We start from the raw sequence: 19195 nt of genomic DNA, 5'->3' as shown, positions 1-19195 counted from the left end.
GAAATAATATGAGCATCACGATCCTGTGCATTTATTTTATTTATGTCATTGTTAATACATTCATATATCCATTTGCTCTAGGTACTTGATGTTCCCATGGCGACGACACAGATTAATGGACAGCCAAATGGACCGATAGCAGCGTAGGCACACACACCCTCTTGATACCGCAAATGGGAGGCTTCTGTCGAGCTGAGCAGTAAGAGATGAACTCGCCGTCCAGCTTTGTTGGGGTTAAATGTTGGAAAATACTCCACAAGGGGTGTTAAAAAAGTCTGATATCCAGCATTTGAAATAGCAGCTTTGATCCATTTCAGCCTCTTTAACAGGCTCTGTGATTCTCCCAGAGAGCCACTAAGAGAGAAGACTTAACCGTGATCCCCCCTTCTGCTTCTGTCTACCCTCATATAATCATGGATACAGTAAGGCATCAGTAACACGCTTCACGCTGTTGTTCCACACACATGGCCGGTTATGCAAACCCCACCTGAATGTACAGCATGTAACACGCGCCTAAGAAAAGCTGTTAAAGAAGCAGCAGAGAAAGATTTGAACCTGAAATTCAGACTGTCGCCTCCTGACGTTTCCTGTAGATATGCTCAGTGTCACGTTGTGCAAATTTCTGAACTATGTTCCTGGGATAAGATATGCATATACATAAAGAGGAACGGTTGCTGTCAATAGTTTACACGTTTATAGGTTAAACACACCCTGAATGTCAAGAATTTAAAGATAATACATCATGTTACTAAAATATAGCTTGTTATTTGGAATAAAATACTTTTTCTGTCAATTTTAAAGTAATTTATAAGTAACTGAAACAGAATAGAATGACATTTTTGGATAAATTCTTCGCTTTCTAGCTGAAAATGCTGCAAGAAAATTGCCACTTGTCATGTCTGTGTGCTAAATCCGGAATTTTTTCATGATTTTATTTATCATTCTAACAATTTCAATAAGACAGATGAAAAGTTGTCACTGCTACCTATTTTAAGCTCCACACAGAGTTAGATTTGTTTTATTTTACAGCAGTTGGCACAGATTTTTGAGTTAAAATGAGTGATTTTTACGATACCGCAGCGCCACACATCAATATACGCATACTGGTATCTTTATTAAAGCCAATTAATCACCCTCATGCATGAGTCATAAATCAATATTAGCCAATTTTCTGCATGATCCATGATGACGGAGATCCAGAAAAAATAGAAATGCATGGCAGAAATACCACAGAGATGCTCCAAAATTAACTAAATCAAGTTTTCAAGGAAGTTTATGTCTAATTAAGAGAAGCCAAATGCCCTCTGGCTCAACCCTGTTATTCAAACCCTGCCAGAGTGCAAAAAAATGTATTAACTTACCAATTAAATCTAATGGTTCCCATTGAATACATTATATCTGACCTGGCAACCTCGTGTTGATGATAAGACTAATGAAAGTAAAGACACGTGGCACAGAACTCCCTTTAAAACTAACCTCTTAAAGTACTTTTTTCACCAGGTTAAATAATCGAGAAAATGCCGATTAGCTCTCGAGGCAGGATTTGTTGTGACACAGCAGTTTTGAGTGTTGATGCTAAGCTGAGCAAACCGTCGTCTGACTCATATTTAGCACACAGACATGAGAGTGGCGTCAATCTTCGCAGCAAACTCTCAGCAAGAAGGTGAACAAGCCTATTTATAACGGCCTACAGCTCAGAGCTTGTACATGTTTAAACAGAGGACTTCTTAACAGGCTACAGATTTAAGCTGGTGGTTAAGTAACAGCTATAGGAGATGACCTTTCTAAAAGCAAGCTGGCCGTCCAGACCTCTGAGAAACCAGCACTGACTTAATGAGACCAAAAAGAAATAAACACAAAACTGATAAACCACGTACTGAAACACCGGTTCTGTTGAATACTACCGAAACAGTTCGGTCTAACTTGTCTTCGAGGTACTTGGTATATTAATGGCTATATGATTTAATACAACAATACACCTGTGGTCCACTGGAAACAAAACTGAGTTCACATAGTTCACCCAGAGGTGGCAAAAGTTTCAAAAATATATTGATGTATGCCTTCGTAAATCCAGTTAACTTCAAAAATATACAAATGTAATTCATACAGTCACACGGGATAAGGTGGTGGTTTCAAGTTTCAGGTTTCTACAATCTCTGTAATGTAGATCACTGTGACTCCTCCTACCACGATAAAGTGCTTCAAGTGTTCAAATGAGTCTTCAAAGCTACACAAAGAGCAAGTTTACAGGAGTTTCTGACCTTTAACGTACAGTATAGTCTTTCCGAGCACCCTGAGGAGTCTGTGTGTGAGCTAAAAGTTATCCACTTCGTCATCTCCCTCTTTAGGTTTGCGGCGTTTGACCCTGGCAGGCGAGCGGCTCCTCCTGTTTCCCGTCCCGCCGCCGGTAGAAACACCGTTAGCCACTTTGGGCACTTCTATGGAGTCCACGGGGTTTGGGGTTGAGTCGATGTCCTCCAGCGAGCCGGGCTGAGACTCCACAGAGGTCCTGGTGAACTGATGCAGGAGAGCGCCGTCCTCCCCTTTGTCTCCATCCTCCTCACCCTCAGGCTTGAGCTCCACCACACCATCTTCCTCTTTCTCTGCTCCTGACTCATCAGCTGCACCGTCACCCGGACGTTTGCCGTCGTCGTCCGAGTCTTCGCCGTCGGCTTCCTCTCCTTCGGTCACACAGACGGTTGGAGTGACTCCTTGGCCCTGAGGGGTTCAACAAGATAATAGTAAAATTAACTCTGAGCAGCTGTAATTAACTAAATTGGGCATTAATGAGGCAGAAAAGTCAGCAATTAGAGCTTCAAGTTAGTCACATAGCAAGACAAAACTAATGAGTGCTGTTAAAATTAGGTCCACTTTATCAGTGCTGCAATAAAAACTGAATATAGCTGAATTTTAACTGTTTAACTTTAACCTTCCTGTTGTCTTCATTCACAGGTACCAAAAAATATTGTTTCCTTGTCTGAAAAAAATCCAAAAAGTCAGCAAAGAAATTCCCCAAATTTCTGAAAATCTGCAAAACCTTCAGGAATAAAATTCTAGTAATTCCTTAAAAGTTTTATTTTCAAAAATCCCCCAAATTTGGCAAGAAAATTCTTGTAAATATTTTTTAAAAATGAATAAAAATCTTCCAAAAAAATCCTAAAAATATCTAGTGATTCCATATATATCAGTAAAACTTCTAATATTTTCTTTAAGAACATTCACAAAAAAATCAACCAAAATCCAGCGAAATTCGCTGGATTTTGGTTGATTTTTTTGTGAATGTTCTTAAGAAACATTTTTAACATTTCTTCTTTTCCACCAAAAACTGTTCAAAGATTTCCCAAAAATGTTGAAAATGTGGACATCAGAAGTTTCACTGTGAAAATATATTTTTTTCCACATTTTCAAACTTTAAAACGGGTCAGTTTTGACCCGCAGGACGACACGAGGGTTAAAGATCTTTGAGGTGGGAACACAATGATTTAAAGCTTGAGAACTTGTTGAAAACAGCTTTTGATGACTGACAATAATAGCAGACGTCCATCAGAGGAAGCTCCGTGCTGCTGCCGAACAAAACAGATTTGTTAAGGCTGTCTAATTGGATGGTGAGATTATCTTTTCCCACAGGCTTAGAATTAGTGGCGAGGCTGCAGTAGGTCAGATTCCTCTTTAAGGTACAGCAGGTACAGATACTTTAACCCAACGGTCATGTTCAGGGACTCAGTGGTGCTTAGACAGGAATGGTGTCTGATGTTATTCAACCTAAATCTTCATTATATTTTTGCTTAAAAGAACATCAAATGTGGAGAAACCGCTGCTGTGTAGTTTTGATAGCTTCATTTATAAACTTACTGAACAAAAATAGGTATCAAAAGTGGGGTTCTTTTCAAAGTTTTGATTATTGCTTATCAGTAGGATAATATGATACTTGACAAAAAGTAAAATCTGTGAACGAACGCTTTGTTGATAGCTCTATTTTGAGGTTAAACCAAAAGTGAGCACTCTTTAATTACAAGCAGCAAATACTTTACTTAAATCCTGACATGTAATTTAGGTGATGTAAACAGTTATGCTCTCTGCTTTTCATTTTCTAGTAGATAAACAGTTCCTGTATGATTCATATCTCTGTATAACAGGCACACAGGCCACCGCCTAATATTTAAATACGCTCCAATTACCCCTACAATATACTGGCAGTAAAATGTACATTTTAAAAATAGCTTGCTGCAACAGGCAACCACACACAGTTGTCCAAAATAATCATCACCAAATGTGATCATAATCATGACTAAACTAAACAAACTGCTGTTGTTATTACTACCAGTTCTTAGCGTAAAATAATAAAATAAAATAAATAATAAAGTAAAATAAATGATCTCTCCATGTTCTGTTGAATTCCTGTTTGGCGAGGTACTGTCCATTCTGTGCATTACCACAGCCTCTGCATTGAGACTGAAACAGGAAAATACTTTTAACCCTCCTGTTGTCCTCATTTACGGGGAGCAAAAAAATATTGTTCCTTTGTCTGAAAAAAATCCAAAAATTTAGCAAAAAAAATTTTATAAAAATTTGCAAAACCTTCAGGAAGAAAATTCTAAAAATTCCTTAAACGTTTCCCTTAACATTTTTTAAATCCCCAAATTTGGCAAGAAATAAAAATTTAAAAAATTTAAAAAAAATTTAAATTGTAAATATTTTCAAAAAATGAATAAAAATCTTCCAAAAAAATCCTAAAAATATCTAAAGTGATTACATATATATCAGTAAAACTTCTAATATTTTCTTTAAGAACGTTCAGAAAAAAATCAACCAAAATCCAGCGAAATTCTCTGGATTTTGGTTGATTTCCTTTTTTCCACCAAAAAATGTTCAAAAATTTTCCAAAAAATGTTGAACATGTGGAAGTTTTCACTGTGAAAATACATATTTTTTTCACATTTTCAAACTTTAAAACGGGTCAATTTTGACCCGCAGGACAACAGGAGGGTTAAACATTACTGTAAAAAAACAATGACAAAATTTAATCTCATGTGATGGTACATTTTTAGTTTAGAATGGCGGAAACTGAGTTTTGAATTTTTAATCTTTTCTGTTGATTCTGGATAAATTTAGTGCTCTCCATTGTTGATATAAATCTTTAAAGCTGCAATTGTCAGCAAACATATTTAAAAATACAAAATAACATCCTGACATGCATTAACAGCAACGCTATAGTGTGTTAAAAAAAATTTAGTTATTGTTTACATACTATTGTTTAAAATGATACAGGAAAAACTTGGTTGTTTTTCAAACTAGTCATGGTTGCACTTTTTTAAAAATAATGTTTAGGTTCTTTTTTCCCCTTTTAAAAGAAACTGTACTCATTTTTTTGTTATCTTTCTTGGAATAATTTCCCAGGAGTTTACCTGCGATGAGCCTCTTTCCTCCTCAGACTCTCCTGCTGTTCCATCCTCCCCATCACCTTCATCCTCTGCCAACCCGTTGACATCTTCCTCCACAAACTCTTCCACCTGCTCTGTTTCTTCATTTGCTGTTTCCCCAGATGCCTCCTCTTCCTCACTTTCCCTGCCAGTCGTTTCTTCCTCTTCAGGCTTAGATTCGGACGCCTCACATTCCTCCTCCTCCTCGCCTTCTCCATTTTCTGTAGCGTCTCCTTCATCTGCTCTTATTTCCTTTACAGTCTCTTTGTCACTCTCCTCTTCTCCGGTTCCCGTCTCTTCCTCGTCCTCTCCTGTTTCATCCTCATCATTCTCCTCTTCCTTCTCTTCATTATCCGTCTTGTTCCTAGTTTCCTCCTCTGCCTCGCCCTCTTCTCCTTTGTCGCTCTCCTCCTCATTTCCAGCACACTGACATTGGCATTCTCCCTTTTCCTCTTCCTCCTCCCCATTTTCTGATGTCTCATCTTCCCCAGCTTTATCGTCTCCAGTTTGTCCCTCTTCTTCCTCGTCATCGCCCTCAACATTCCCCTCTTTTTCCTCTTCTTCTTCGTGTTCTACCTCCTCATCTTCTTCTGCGATCGTCTCCTCCAAAACAACATCCGCTTTGATATCCTCCTTAGTTTCCTCCTCCTCCTCCTCCTCCTCCTCTTCTTCTTCTTCGACTACCTCTAAACTCCTCTCCTCCTCTACAGCCACATCGTCACTTTCCACTTCCTCCTCCTCGGGTTCTGGTGCACTCGCAGGTGCAGGTGCCGGGCTCTTTTTCAGCTGAAGGATCTTGAGGAGGTCAAACTCCATCATCACCGGTGCTTCGGCTGCCAACGGGTTCATTTTGAGGGGCCGAGCGGCCATTTTCTTGCGTACACAAGCGTCACAGGGGCAGTACTCGTCATCGCTCCGCTGGTCGCTGAAATCACCCGTCATCTCTCCATCACTGACAGAATCAGCCGTTTTTACCGACTGGTTCTTCATGACCTGAAACAAAAATCAATCATTATCTATTCCACACCATTTAAGCAGCAATATCAAGCTTAAAGAGGATTGGTGGTTGGATTACCTTTAACATTCGACGCCTCTTCTCTGTCATGGTGGACTCTCTGGAGAGGTTTGCTCCTGGTGGCGGCCTGGGTGACCTCCCACCTCTCCCAGCCCGACCCTGAATCTTCTTCATCTCGCGTTCGATGCTGCTCTGGATGCGTCGGCTCACCTCGTCCCTGAGCTCCGAGATCATGGTGTCCAGGATGAGGCTGTCGTCCAGGTCCCAACGCACTTTGAACTCGGCCATGGCGGTAATGTAGTGGTTCATGAACTGTTTTTCCAGCTTCTTCAAAAGGTGAAGGACCCACACTGGATCGGGGTCTTGGGAGAGTCGTTTGGTCAAAGGTGCTCGCAGGACAGTTGGAGGAGTGCCTGAGCTCGAGCCTTCCAGCGTCTCTCGCTCGTTATCAGTGGGTGATTTGGAGCCATCGTTTGCAGAGCTCTTGTCTGATGACGAAGGGTTTTCAGTGGTTTTTGGGCTGTCCAGACTTTGAGGAACTGCACTTTGTTCTTCGCACTGCACCGATTCCTCTCCCGTGTCGGCATCTGCAGATGTTTCACCTTGATCCGTCTCAGTTTCCATGTCTCCAGCCTTCTCCACTGCCTCATCTTCATGTAGAGATTCAGTCTCTTTTGGAGGCGTTTCATCTCCTCCTTGATTCCCATTGTCCTTCCCTGAACCACCAGAGCCGCTGCTCATATCCACCCCAGACGAGGACCGTGGTGGCGTCACTTGCTCTGGCTCACCATCCTTGGGGTCCTTGGTGTCCATGTCCCTGGGTTCTGTGAGCCAGAGAGAGTGAAGGATGGCCATAATGTCGTTATACTGCTGGTTGCGGGCCTTGTTTTGGTTGCAGGCGGGGCTAACTGCAGGCTCAATGAGCTGGAGTTGGGCCAAACAGTCCAAAAGCCCCCTGGCTGATGTGCTCAGTCTGCGACCATAAACCGGAGACACCTGAACAAGACAGAAAATGTTCAGAAAATACAGATTACATACATTAATTATGCTCACGTGTAGCTTACAGTAGAGGCGTCTATCCAGATGTTAAAGGTGTAGATTAGATTGGGATTTTTTTGTTTTAAAACCATACATGTAATATGAACCACAACTGATTTTACTGCCACAGGAAGCATCTGGCTTACCTCAGGCAAGCTCCGACATCGACCCAGAGAAGAACTCAGAAGAACTTTCATCACGGCTGCAGAAGAATGCCAGTTCTTGGGCAGAGAGGAAGTCTGTGCATCACCCAGAGCTGGATCTGAACTCTCATCCTTCTGTGCTGCACCACATTTAGCTTCATCCTCTTTCCCGTCTTCCTCTTCAGCCCCAACTCCCTCCTCTTTCTCATCCTCAGGACTCTCCTCCTTTGCTACCTCATCTCCAAGTGTCTCTTCCATCTCCTTCGCCCTCTGCTCCTCCTCTTCCTCATTGAATTCATCGCCCAGAGCTAGCATGCTACTGTTAGCAGGAATGCTCTGCAGCCAACCGCTAACGACCTCATTCGGGGATGTGCTGGGCAGACAGGCAGGCGTCAGTTCCAGCACCGCCTCCTGATCCTTCTGGTTTCTGCTTCTCCCACTCTTTCCGCTTTTCTTGCTCCTGGACTTGTCACTGGTTTTGCTGACTTTGGACTGTTGGCTTTGTGGACGAGCAGCAGCCATGGTTTCCTTCAGCAGGTCAGCGGCAGACAGAGGGTGAGACACGGTGCTTTCACTACATGTTTCCAATTTGCTGCCTGGTCTGGAGCCGTGAAAAGGACAGGGACTTGAGGATTTGATAGGGTTTTCTTTTATTTTGACACTCCCATTGTTGCTTCCTTTGCTTTGCTTTGAGGATTCTATTTTTGAGTCTGATTGAGCTGAAGCTGCTGACTCAGGCCTGAGGCTACAGGGACTTTTGGAGCAGACACTTACTGCCTTGTTTTCATGTTCTTCCTCCCCTTTGGCCTCACTAGCTGGTCTACTGATGCCCTGGGTTTCATTCTCATTATCTGCTGAATCTGCAGCAGTTGTTTCTGCTACATTGGTATTTTTTGCACTTGCAGGGGATTTGCTACGAACTTTAGCGCTTGCTGATGACATTGCAGATGAGTTCCTCTTGTTGGGGGCATTTGTTGTTGAAGCAGACTTTAAAATTTCAGCATCACTTCCATTAGCATGTTTCTCTTTAGACTTGCTGTTAAGCGTTTGAGCTGCTGCTTTGACGCTACAGTTACAAGAAGACTTTTTAGATCTGCTGCTCTTGACTGAAACTGCACTGGCTGCTCTTTCTGTGTTTTGATCACCTCTTTCTTCACCTCCATCTTCACCCCCTCCTGGCGTTTCAATAGTTGGGATGTCGACTGCTGGAGGATTATGAGATGAAGTGCTTTTCCTGCTGTTACCGTTGGACTTTTGAGACACAGTGGATCCTGTTCCATCTTCATTTGGGCTTTTGGGAACATCTGGAGTTGTTGTCTTCACTTGATCCTTGATTTTACTTTCCGCGTCTCTGCGAAATGAAACGCTGGATTTACCACTATCTGAGTCAGCTGTTTCCTGGTCTTCTGGCAACCCAAGAGAGACTGATCCTGATGAGTTTCGACTCAGTGGTTGCTCTGTGGCCCTTGATCCTCGTCCAGAAGCTCCTTCACTTTTCACATCCTCATTTTCTTTAGTTTTCCCATCCTCCTTAGCCTCTCCTTCCTTTTCTTTGTTTGCTCCACAGCGACATTTGGATCTGCCAGATTTAGCAGAGGTTGCGGAGGGAACGGACAAGGCACTGGGCCCTCTTGTCTCTCCAGCACCAGAACTAGGTAACAACTGTTGCACTGGGGACTTAGAACTTCTGGCAGATGCAGCTGGAGATTTGGGTGAGGGGGCCTGGGGTGAGAGTGTTTGGCCATGGGAGAGCTCAGGTGTTTTACTTTTTGGTGCGTCATCATCTACTACCTCCTCATCTCCATCTGCTGTTTCAATAACAGCAATATTGGTTGCTCCATTATGATTAGACTTGTGTGATAAAGCAGATGATTTTCCTGATGCTGCACTCGGTGCTCTCTCTTTCGTCTCATCTCCCTCCTCATTGTCCCCTTCTGGTGTTTTAATGGTGACAACGTTTGGACTTGTGAGATTCTTGTGAGAAGTACTGGACTTCACTGAAGATTTTGTCTTTGCAGACAGTGCACTTGCCACCCGCTCTTGATTTTCATCACCGTCGTTTGGATTTGGAGATGCTGCGTTGTGGTTCGACTTCTGGGACTTGGATGACTTGGCAGAGGTGTGTGATCTCACTGAAATGGCACTGGGGGCTTTGTGAGACTTTGCTGAGGAAGCTGATTCACCAGATAAAGCACTGGTAGCCCGGTCCTCCACTTTATCACCGTCTCCTGTTTCAGAACCTTCTCCTGTGTTTTCTTTGCAGTTAGATTTATGAGATTTGCAGGACCCCGCACTGGCTGGCCTCTCCTCATTTTCTGATTTTGCTGATGTTATACTTTCTGGTCTGTTTTCCTCAGCCTCTTCTGTTACCTTTAAAACTGGGGATGCTGCCGTTTCACTGCCATTACACTTGCAGTTGGATGACTTTGTAGACTTAGCGGATTTGTTTGATTTAACTGAAGTGCCAGACATTTGACTTGTTGCCCTCACTTCTCCATCTTGACCACCTTGTGACCTGGGAGAAAGTGACCTTTCTGAAGCTTTTGCAGACTTCTGGGATTTATTAGACTTGGCAGAGAGATTAGACTTTGCTGACAATGCACTAGCTGGTCTTTCTTCTGCTTCTGTTCCTTCTCCATTTTCTGTCAGCTCTATGATGGGTTCATCTGCTGCCTTACCACTTGGAGATGCAGCTTTTGCACAGTGACTGCAAGTAGACTTGTTAGATGTGCCAGACTTTCCTGAAACATTCGATTTAGTCGATTTAGCTGATACGACACTGTCTGGTCTTTCAGCCTTTCCTGATTTGGCAGAAGCATTGGACTTAACAGAGAGGCTACTGTGAGCTCTTTTGTTTGTGTCATCCTCCGTCACAACTGGGTTGTCAGTTGGAGATGCAGCTTTAGCGCTTGACTGACAATTGGACTTATGAGACTTGACTGAAGTACCAGATTTGGCTGACAAAGAGCTGACTGCTCTTTCTGCAGTGTTTCCTCCTTCTGCTTCCTCTCTTGAGCTGATGTCAGGAGCTTCAGTTGTGCATTTATGAGACTTGTTGGACTTGGCGGACAGGTTGGACTGAGCTGACACTGTGCTGGGGCTTCTCTCCTCCTCTTTTTCTGCTGCAATGCCAGAGTTGCGTGATTTATTGGATCTGTGGCTTGTTGCTGAGGTGGCACTTGGAGCCCTTTCTTCCTCTTTTCCTGTTGACTCTGGACTGGATGTTCTTCCTTCCAAGACGTTTGATATGGCAGAGTGGCGTCCATGATTGGTGAGGTTGGTCTTGTTGGATTGTGTTGAAACATCCGAGCCAGCATCCTCACTGGTGTTGTTGGCATCCTCTTGGCTTGGTCGAGGCGAGGCTGGGTTCGGAGAGGCTCGGTTGGAGTGACTGGACCTCTGTGATGCCCTGCTGTTGGATTCGGAGTTGAGTCCACGTTTGCAGCCCCCACAGTTTGGGCACACACTGGATGCCCCTGACTTCTGGGAGCCTACTGTGTGACCAGACAAGCCACTAACAGCCCTTTTTACCTCTTCATCCTCATCATCAGCTGCACCTTCTTCATCTGATTTTGCGATCTTGGCTTTGCTTATTTTAGACGCGGAGCTGGGTACTCGATCCATCTCTTCTCCAGCTGTTGAGCGTGGGCTGACTGCTCCACAGTTACAGGAAGAGGCTGCCGATGCTGCCCTGCTACTCCTCTCTTGTTTCTTGTGTTCAGTAGAATGGACAGACTTGGCTGAGACGTTGCTTGTTCTGGACTGGGATGGTTCATTGCTATGACAACAATTTGAGGCGCTCAGTGGCAGATCATCATCCTCATCATCCTGGTCCTCTTTAAGCGACTGAAGCACACGTGAGGAGCTGCTGATTGCTGAAAATGGACGCTCCGCCTCTTCCTCCCTGCTGACTGGGCGAATGTTGCTATCCATGGTGACCACTTCACTCTGACTGCAGCACTGGCTAACCTTGCAAACCTCAATGTGGGTATCTCCATTCTGCTCCACCTCCACAGTGTGCTCAACCTGCTCCGTCACACACATCTCTTCCTGGACCAGTTGCCTCTGCTCTGAAGCCGAGTCGCAGTTGGAGAGTCGTGCCCGGCAGCGCACCACCCTCCTGGAATTACATGATGAGGAAGAGCTAGAGGAGTGTGTGTGTCTCACCATAGTGCGGCTGTGGCTGGATGAATGCGGGGGTGGGACAGGATGATGGTTGCAGCTGTGTACGGGATTTTTCCACAAATCGTACTGCTGTTCCTGCCTCTGGTAGCAACAGGGGCAATGGTCCGACTCCACCACACACTGCAGAGGTTGGCTGGGATAGTCCACACCTTCTGGGTCAAATGACGTGGAATCGGGGTCAGAGCAGCTTTCTGATTGGCCCTGCTGCAGGTAATAGGGCTGGCCTTGGCTTAGAGGGCAGCATTCATTGGTCAGAGATGGGGATTTTTTAATTTGTGTGGACCACTGGATGGTCTCGTCATTGTGGAGGCGAAAGCGTACCCTCATCTCCACTGAAAGGCTGCCGTCTTTATTGACCAAAACACGCTTCTCGATGTCGTCATTCGTGATAGCTGTTGCTGCCTGAGATCCGGTGCTGACACCGTTGGCATACGACTTTTCAGAAGACAAAGAGAAACGGGTGGAACGGTTTGAGGAATCAGATCGAGGGTGGATGATGCTCTTTTTTGTTTCCAGACCAAAGTTCACTAAAAGAAAAGACAGAAAAGCACATTTGAAATTAGTCTTTTACTGTTTTTAGCACCTTTTACGACATTTAGATCAAAAAGTGTCTATGTAAATGCACCTGTTTATATTTTTGGTCAAGCAACTCACCATTTTTCTTGTTTTCATGTCCTTCGCTGTACTCGCTGGCTCTGGACTGAGCTCCATGAGGAGGGGACCGGACTCCTTGAGTAGTAGGGGATCGGGCCCCATTTCCTGGAGTCCGGGGGCCAAGACCAGGAGACCTGCTGCCCAGACCAGGTAATTTTTCCTCTGAACTCTTCCTAATAAAGTTCACCAGCATTGGACTGAAGGCTTCCCGGCCGACACACACCAACACACCAGGACAAGTCATCAGGCTTTGCACGTTGTCAATCTGGAAACAAATTCACAAAGTGTCAGGAGTTTTCACTAAACTGTGCATCCTGTGCAATGTAAACATTCTGCATTCTAACTTCACATTCAAATACAGATCATGTTTTACCCTGCGGCCTTCTGCAGTGTACAGCTTCCGGACATGAAACTGCATCACCTCGGACACTTCGTCTAGAAAGGCTCTGAGGCTCCTGGTTGACCTCCTGCTCAGCACTATGCTCCTCCTCATCCCCGGCTCGCTGTTCTTGACCAGCAGGATCCGTCTCTGCCTGTAAGGCAAATGCAGATGGCCGGGTGGCGTTGTGGACGAGGTGTCGGGCCGATGGGGCCTCTGGCTGTGATGGTACCAGATGTTTGGGCGTCTGTTGGCCAGCTCTATGTTTATTGGCTTGGCGTGGCGCCGGTCGGAGCAGAGGTAGCAGCCGCCATCTTGGAGCTGCTCCAGGTGTTTGATGGTGTGCGTGCCGCGAGGCGTGGTCACAGTCCGCACGCCAAACGGCAGGGGCACCTGTATGAAGACACATATACACACTGTATCAGGCCCGGAGTGGCTAGTCGGGAGGACCGGGACAATTCCCGGTGGGCCGGTCTGGTGTTTGGGCCGGTGTTCAGTCATGACAATGGGCTGATCACGTACTCTGCTACCGCTGTCCCGAGGCTGCCTCTGCCTCCACTGGCAGCTTATCTTTTTCCTTTTCCTTTTTTTTTTGAGGCACACCCTGACATAACATGTCTGTGCACACGACCACCGATATTTGAAAGATGGAAAACAGAAAGAGCAAGGGTGGCGTGAGAAAGCAAGAATTAAAAGAGGAAAGCTCAGGAAACAGACGCAGCCAAATGTGCTGAAATTGGCAACTTTTTCACTAAAATGAGCTCACGGTTTGAAACGACAAGATGAAGACGATGAAATGGGTACGGCAAGATGTGAACTTTGCAAACCAAGTTAAGTTAATTAATTATCAAGTCAATGAATTGTGTGGCGTTGTGGCGTATAACATACTATAATTTAAATAATAGTACAATGCGACGCCACATAACTGGGAAACTTTGTCTTGTGAACACTAATTTGCTTGACATTTGATATTGCAAAAAAGGACATTCTGATGTTGTAAAGAGCAGTGTTGGAGATCTGCTCTTTAACTCGTGTTCTCATATTTGTGAAATCTAAATTGTGATGGAAATGTTTCCGTGCAGAGGAAAGAGAGATGATAGTATTATTAGAAAGTGCAACACTTTTTTTTTGTTTTTTTAAATTTAACATTTAATATTTTTATTTATTCTTTTATTCATTCTTAATTGTTGGATATCTGTGAACACTTATTTGAACAGAATATAGATTCTGATATTGCTGAAAAGGATGTGCTGTCAAGAATAATGTTGAAGGTGTGCACTCTTGTTGTTGCTAAGGTTATCATTACATGATTTTAATAATAATAGGTCATGATCTAAAGAGGCATGAAACTCCAGGGCTGAAAATGAGTCCCACGTCCATGTATCCGACTCTATCCTATTATCTACCAAATCAAAAATCTGTGTTGTGCTTCACTGTAGATGAAAAAAAAGGCAGTTTGAAAGAGAAGAAGGGTGTTTTCATGAAAATTCAGACAAGCTGAGTTAGTTCTGTTGCCAGCTAGAAAACGTGAAAGCACAGTACACTCAAATCTGAGCTTCAAAAGAAAACCCTCATCCCACTAACCTTTTGAGAAAGGTCGTCCAGCAGGGCGTCGAAGCATTTGAAGCTGCGCTTGTGGACGGCCATCCTGACGCCCCCAAACTGGCTGTCGCCGCTTTTGTAGAAGGTGATGCGCTTGGCCGGGGTGGCTGTAGTCACATGGGTGTGGCGCGAGCTGGAGGGGGGCGGCGTGGGGAGGGGCGAGGCATATTTAGATGGGGGCTGGGGGTCCCACATCCCTAACTGGACTGAATGCATGCTGTGATCTCATGTACACCTGAGGAATACACACAGAAGTACAGCACTTAAACTAAAGGGTAAATATCACAGCGTCACAAGTAGTAGTTGGTGTTTAACTGAGGATTCAGGACAGGACGTCCACTAACAGGACTATCCGACGTATCAGGGTGTTACATGTGCCATTTGGCTCAAACAGGAAAACATTTTGTTGTTATTTAGAATCATTTGTGGTAATTTTAAGTCATTTGTAATCAAACCTGTAAGATGTCTGGTCAAAAATCATCTGTCATGATGGCTGAAACATGACATTTCTTCTGCATTTGGTCAATTTTGAGGTTGAAAAACCCAAGAATTAGCTTCAATCTCAAACAAAAAATTGCAATTTAATGTAAACTGACACTGTCACATGCAGCTACATGCACATCGATGTGGATATTAATGACAAGGCTAACTGCAACTGGCTATTTTTAGTAGCGTGGCCTAGCACACATCGAGAAATCCTATTTGGAACGGACCTTTCTGTCCTGCTTCTGCACAGCCAACATAAACCAGCTTGCATAATATATGGCGTGTAATAAGTTTAGTTTCACTTTTGAAAACTTTACAATGTTAGCCGCCAAAAAAGTAATACTTTTGTCTTTACTTTTGCAGGTTTCACAGGGCATTTGTGTAATCGTATGATCCCATACATGCTGAAAGAGCTAAAAAAAAACAGATCAAAAACTTAGTTTGAGTTGTTGAAAACACAAAAATCATGTATTATGTAGGACGAGATCATAAATAAGATACAATTTTAAAAATTTGATAAACTTGGATCAGATTAACAGGCCTGAAAATCAGTAGAGGCAACAGCAATCAGCCCTCGCACAAAGTGAAATATCACTTCTAATAAAACAACCTTGATAACGTGACCCTGGATTGTTCACTGTAATGACTTTCTATAACCTCGGTGAAAAGGTGAACGCTATCAGCAGGCTTAGGAGGTTTTTAAGTCCCATGTAGCTGCACTTGAGGCCAAACCACTGCTCTTAGCTGTAGACGCTCCCAACGTGACACTCTGCCTCTTAATCCCTCCTTAGCCCCGTCTCTCTTAACGACCTTACAGCTAAAACGTTGTTTTATGTTGTCTTGAGGAAAATGCACAAATATTTAACCACAAGTTTACTAAACTGTATATAAATTACCAATGGCGGCACTGGATCCAAAATAACACAACACAAAGATTGAAGTTTGAAATAAACTTGGGCCCAAACAAGGAATTTAATCATGTAAGGTTAGAGCTGGCACTGAACACTTTAAATAGCTGTATTATTATGAATTCAATAGGGATTCCACTGGTGATTTTACTCAATCATTTCATTTATTGAATGTCAAAAAATATGGAAAAATTCTAGAGATGATGTTACGGATATAGCCAGAATATCCAAGTTACATCATATGTGACAAACAAAGCTGCAAAATTTCACATTTACGTAACAGGAACTGACAAATATTTCCCACTTTTGCTTTAAAAATACCCATAATTGACTAACTGATTGCTCTAGAAGGTGCTAAATCACTACAAAACACAAAATAGCAGAAACAATCTGAGCTTTACAGCAACAAGTTGGGACACTTACAAGAAATTAGCAACAACAACAATAAAAAATTATATTATAAATAATTGCAAAAAATGTCCTCTACCACTGTATTACCAAGTGTAGACCAATGTTTAGCGCATTACATCAACATACAATCATTTACCACAATAGTTGTTATCATCTAATGTTAACTACAGACCAGCTTTCACATCTCACAGCCACTTTGAGCCATTTTAGAGCACATTATAAGAGGAAAAAAACAATTAACAAACACTTTTTCAGCATTCATCTACTACTCACATGTTCAGGAAACATGATCCAAAGAGATGTGGAAAAACTGAGGAGAAATGTGTGGATGTCGGGGTCGACAGGTGGAGTCAGACCAGGAGTTAGCTTTGTGAATGTGTGCGTTTAATGTAGGGCAGAGCCCCCGGTTCCACAGCACTCTGGGTAAAATGGCAGCCGCTAATCGGGCGCTAAGGTGGGGAGGGAGGAAAGACGGGAGGGAGGGAGGGAGGGAGGGAGGTAGGTGGATGGACAGCAGAGAAGACAGGAGGCTAAGGATAGAATGAAAAGCCTGCTTAAGAACCTGTGTCTATGTGTGTGGCAGAAGGAGGGGGTTGCTATGGTGAAGCCAAGATGGTAATGAGACAAGTGATGCCTTTGGGCACGCAGCACCTGAGCAGGAGAAGATGCTCATGCAGATTTGCAATTAATGGGGGCGGCTTTTTAACAAGCAGACTAACAATCACAAATATATGGGGGATGATTCGCTTGGAATGAAATGACAGTTGGGAGTTATATGAGCAAGAGTCCATTCACGCATGGATGGAGGCGCACTGGAAAAAATGCCCCTCTCAAAACAAGAAAAAGAACTTATTTCAAAGAACTTTTACCTTGAGTTAAGTGAAAAATCTGCCAACAGAACAAGTGAAAAATGGCTTGATAAGATTTATTGAAATAAGATGTACTATTTAGAATATTGAGATCTTAAAATTAGCTGGGGAAACTTATTCTAAGCTATATTTTACCAGGATTGTCAAGCTTAGGTGTCTTAAAGTAAGCCAGACATGCTAAAAAATAGCAGTTTTTCACTCAAAAATAGATTTTTGCTTCATGTAACCTCATAATTTGAGATGTATTAAACTTATTTTGAGTTTTCTTGTAAAATAAAACTCAAAACAAGATAATTTCAGGATTGTTTGACTTAACAAGATATTTAAGATGCATTGTCTTAAAACAAGTCCCTCCATCTTGCTGAAATGTCACTTGTTAAGTGAATTTATCTTAAATCGAGTGGAATGAGACATTTTGACTAAAAATAAGACAAATACACTTGTAAGATTTTGAGTTTTTGCAGTGTGTGTTTGCTCAGTCGCACTGAGGTGATACGGAGGTTTTCCTTTGCAATATTAGATTTTAGGTTCCCCTCCTTCCTCACAGACTCGCTCTGATCCAGGTGGAGAGGATTGTAATTACAGACAATCTGTCCGACAGCAGGGAGCCTCCTGCGTACAAATCACTGAAAACACCAACTGCTCCTCCTCAACTGTGTCACAGCAAACTGCAATTATCGTCGGTAGGAAATCGATCGTGAAAACATCTGTTGATCATCAGAATCAGCCAAAACACCCACATTTACTTAGTATTTTATTTGCTGTTTTTGTTTCGTCTCTGGTTTGTTTCTTTCACCCTGTTAAATCAACTGTAATAATGCCACATACATAAGTAAAAATTATGTTTAAGTTAACCCTTGTGTTGTCCTATGGGTAAAAAATTGACTCATTTTAAAGTTTGAAAATGTGGAAAAAAAAATTTCATAGTGAAACTTCTGATGTCCACATTTTCAACATTTTTGTGAAATTTTTGAACATTTTTTGGTGGAAATAAAGAAATGTTAAAAATGTTTCTGAAGAACATTCACATAAAAATCAACCAAAATCCAGCAAATTTCACAGGATTTTGGTTGATTTTTATGTGAATGTTCTTAAATAAAATATTAGAAGTTTTACTGATATATATGGAATCACTTTACATATTTTTAGGATTTTTTTTGGAAGATTTTTACTCATTTTTTGAAAATTTGGGGGGTGCCCGTAAATGAGGACAACAGGAGGGTTAAGAAAGTCATAAACTTGTGTTATCTATTACTGCTGTTCACGAATGAGAAGATTTACTGTCAACAACAAAACAAAAATTACACTGAGCAAACTATTGCATAATTCAGATTTATGTAACTCCTTGTTTCATCAGTGTGTGTCTGCTTCACAGCTTTAATGAGAGACAGAGGAAGAGTAGGAGGACCTCAGAGGATTCTGGGTAGACAAGAAGTCAGGGATGAGTACTTCCTGTGCTGACAGGAGCGAGGCATCAAGGCGGCAGGCAGCTGCTCTGTGGAAAACAGTGGCTATTCCTTGTGGACGCATCAAGGAATTCATCACTTGTGAATTTGTCTGAATTTCATATGCGCACTGAGGCAGAGACTCCAACACCTCTGTTTTAAAGATACTGAATGATAGAAGTCACTTTCCTTCTCTGATGGGTTCAATCAGAAGAAAGGAGAGATTATATCATGCATGGCCTACTTCTGATGGTCCACTCACTCCTCTGTGGACAATCCCTCCTGTCTCTGATCCGATGAGCAGGTGTGTGACTCACCTCCACAACTGGATCACACATAAACACACTGTAAATACAGGAACATCAGTGCAACAACACCTCCTCCAAAACACTCCCACTGCACAATTATGGGTCTGCTTTTGGTAGTTTAGAGGCTGTAAAGCAACAGGTGTTAGGAGGAAGAAGAAGGAGATCAGTCTTACCAGTATGGGTGCAGGGAATGGCTGAAGATCGATAATCGATTATAGATCCAGAGAATTCTGATGGTGAGGTAATAAATCCGGATGTAGTCAAGAGCAGCAGCGCACAAGAACCGATACAGCATCGGGCAGAGCGGCGCTGCGGCTTCAGCCTCCCGGACA

General features: G+C 42.9%; 2 protein-coding genes across 3 annotated transcripts in view; one reads left to right on the top strand and one right to left on the bottom strand.

Annotated features, from left to right (window-relative positions):
* gckr (glucokinase (hexokinase 4) regulator) overlaps positions 1 to 358 on the top strand; it is a 16406-nt gene extending 16048 nt beyond the window's left edge. The window contains exon 21 of the mRNA XM_055008722.1: positions 348 to 358. Within this exon, the coding sequence (XP_054864697.1) occupies positions 348 to 358 (11 nt within the window). The remainder of the gene's footprint in view (positions 1 to 347) is intronic.
* On the bottom strand, positions 22 to 19195 carry rp1l1a (rp1 like 1a). 2 transcript variants are annotated; one of them, XM_035944123.2, is made up of 8 exons: positions 19037 to 19195; positions 14419 to 14671; positions 12829 to 13227; positions 12456 to 12720; positions 7620 to 12328; positions 6496 to 7431; positions 5406 to 6413; positions 22 to 2718 (listed from the first exon to the last, which is right to left on the bottom strand). In XM_035944123.2, the coding sequence occupies exons 2-8, from the start codon at positions 14650 to 14652 to the stop codon at positions 2314 to 2316; spliced, it is 7956 nt and encodes a 2651-aa protein (XP_035800016.2). In that variant the 5' UTR covers positions 14653 to 14671; positions 19037 to 19195; the 3' UTR covers positions 22 to 2313. The 2 variants fall into 2 exon arrangements, with proteins under 2 accessions (XP_035800016.2, XP_035800015.2); XM_035944122.2 differs by lacking the exon at positions 19037 to 19195 and adding an exon at positions 16515 to 16671.

Source organism: Amphiprion ocellaris, chromosome 24 (genome assembly GCF_022539595.1).
Source record: "Amphiprion ocellaris isolate individual 3 ecotype Okinawa chromosome 24, ASM2253959v1, whole genome shotgun sequence".
Classification (NCBI taxonomy): domain Eukaryota; kingdom Metazoa; phylum Chordata; class Actinopteri; family Pomacentridae; genus Amphiprion; species Amphiprion ocellaris.
This window is presented reverse-complemented; position numbering and strand designations above follow the sequence as displayed.

Excerpts from the sequence above, each read along its gene's own strand:
- rp1l1a (XM_035944123.2), bottom strand. The coding sequence starts at position 14,652 with ATGCATTCAGTCCAGTTAGGGATGTGGGACCCCCAGCCCCCATCTAAA. Across the intron at positions 13,228-14,418 it reads TGGACGACCTTTCTCAAAAG|GTGCCCCTGCCGTTTGGCGT; the intron begins GTTAGTGGGATG and ends GTCTTCATACAG. Across the intron at positions 12,329-12,455 it reads ACATGAAAACAAGAAAAATG|TGAACTTTGGTCTGGAAACA; the intron begins GTGAGTTGCTTG and ends CTTTTCTTTTAG.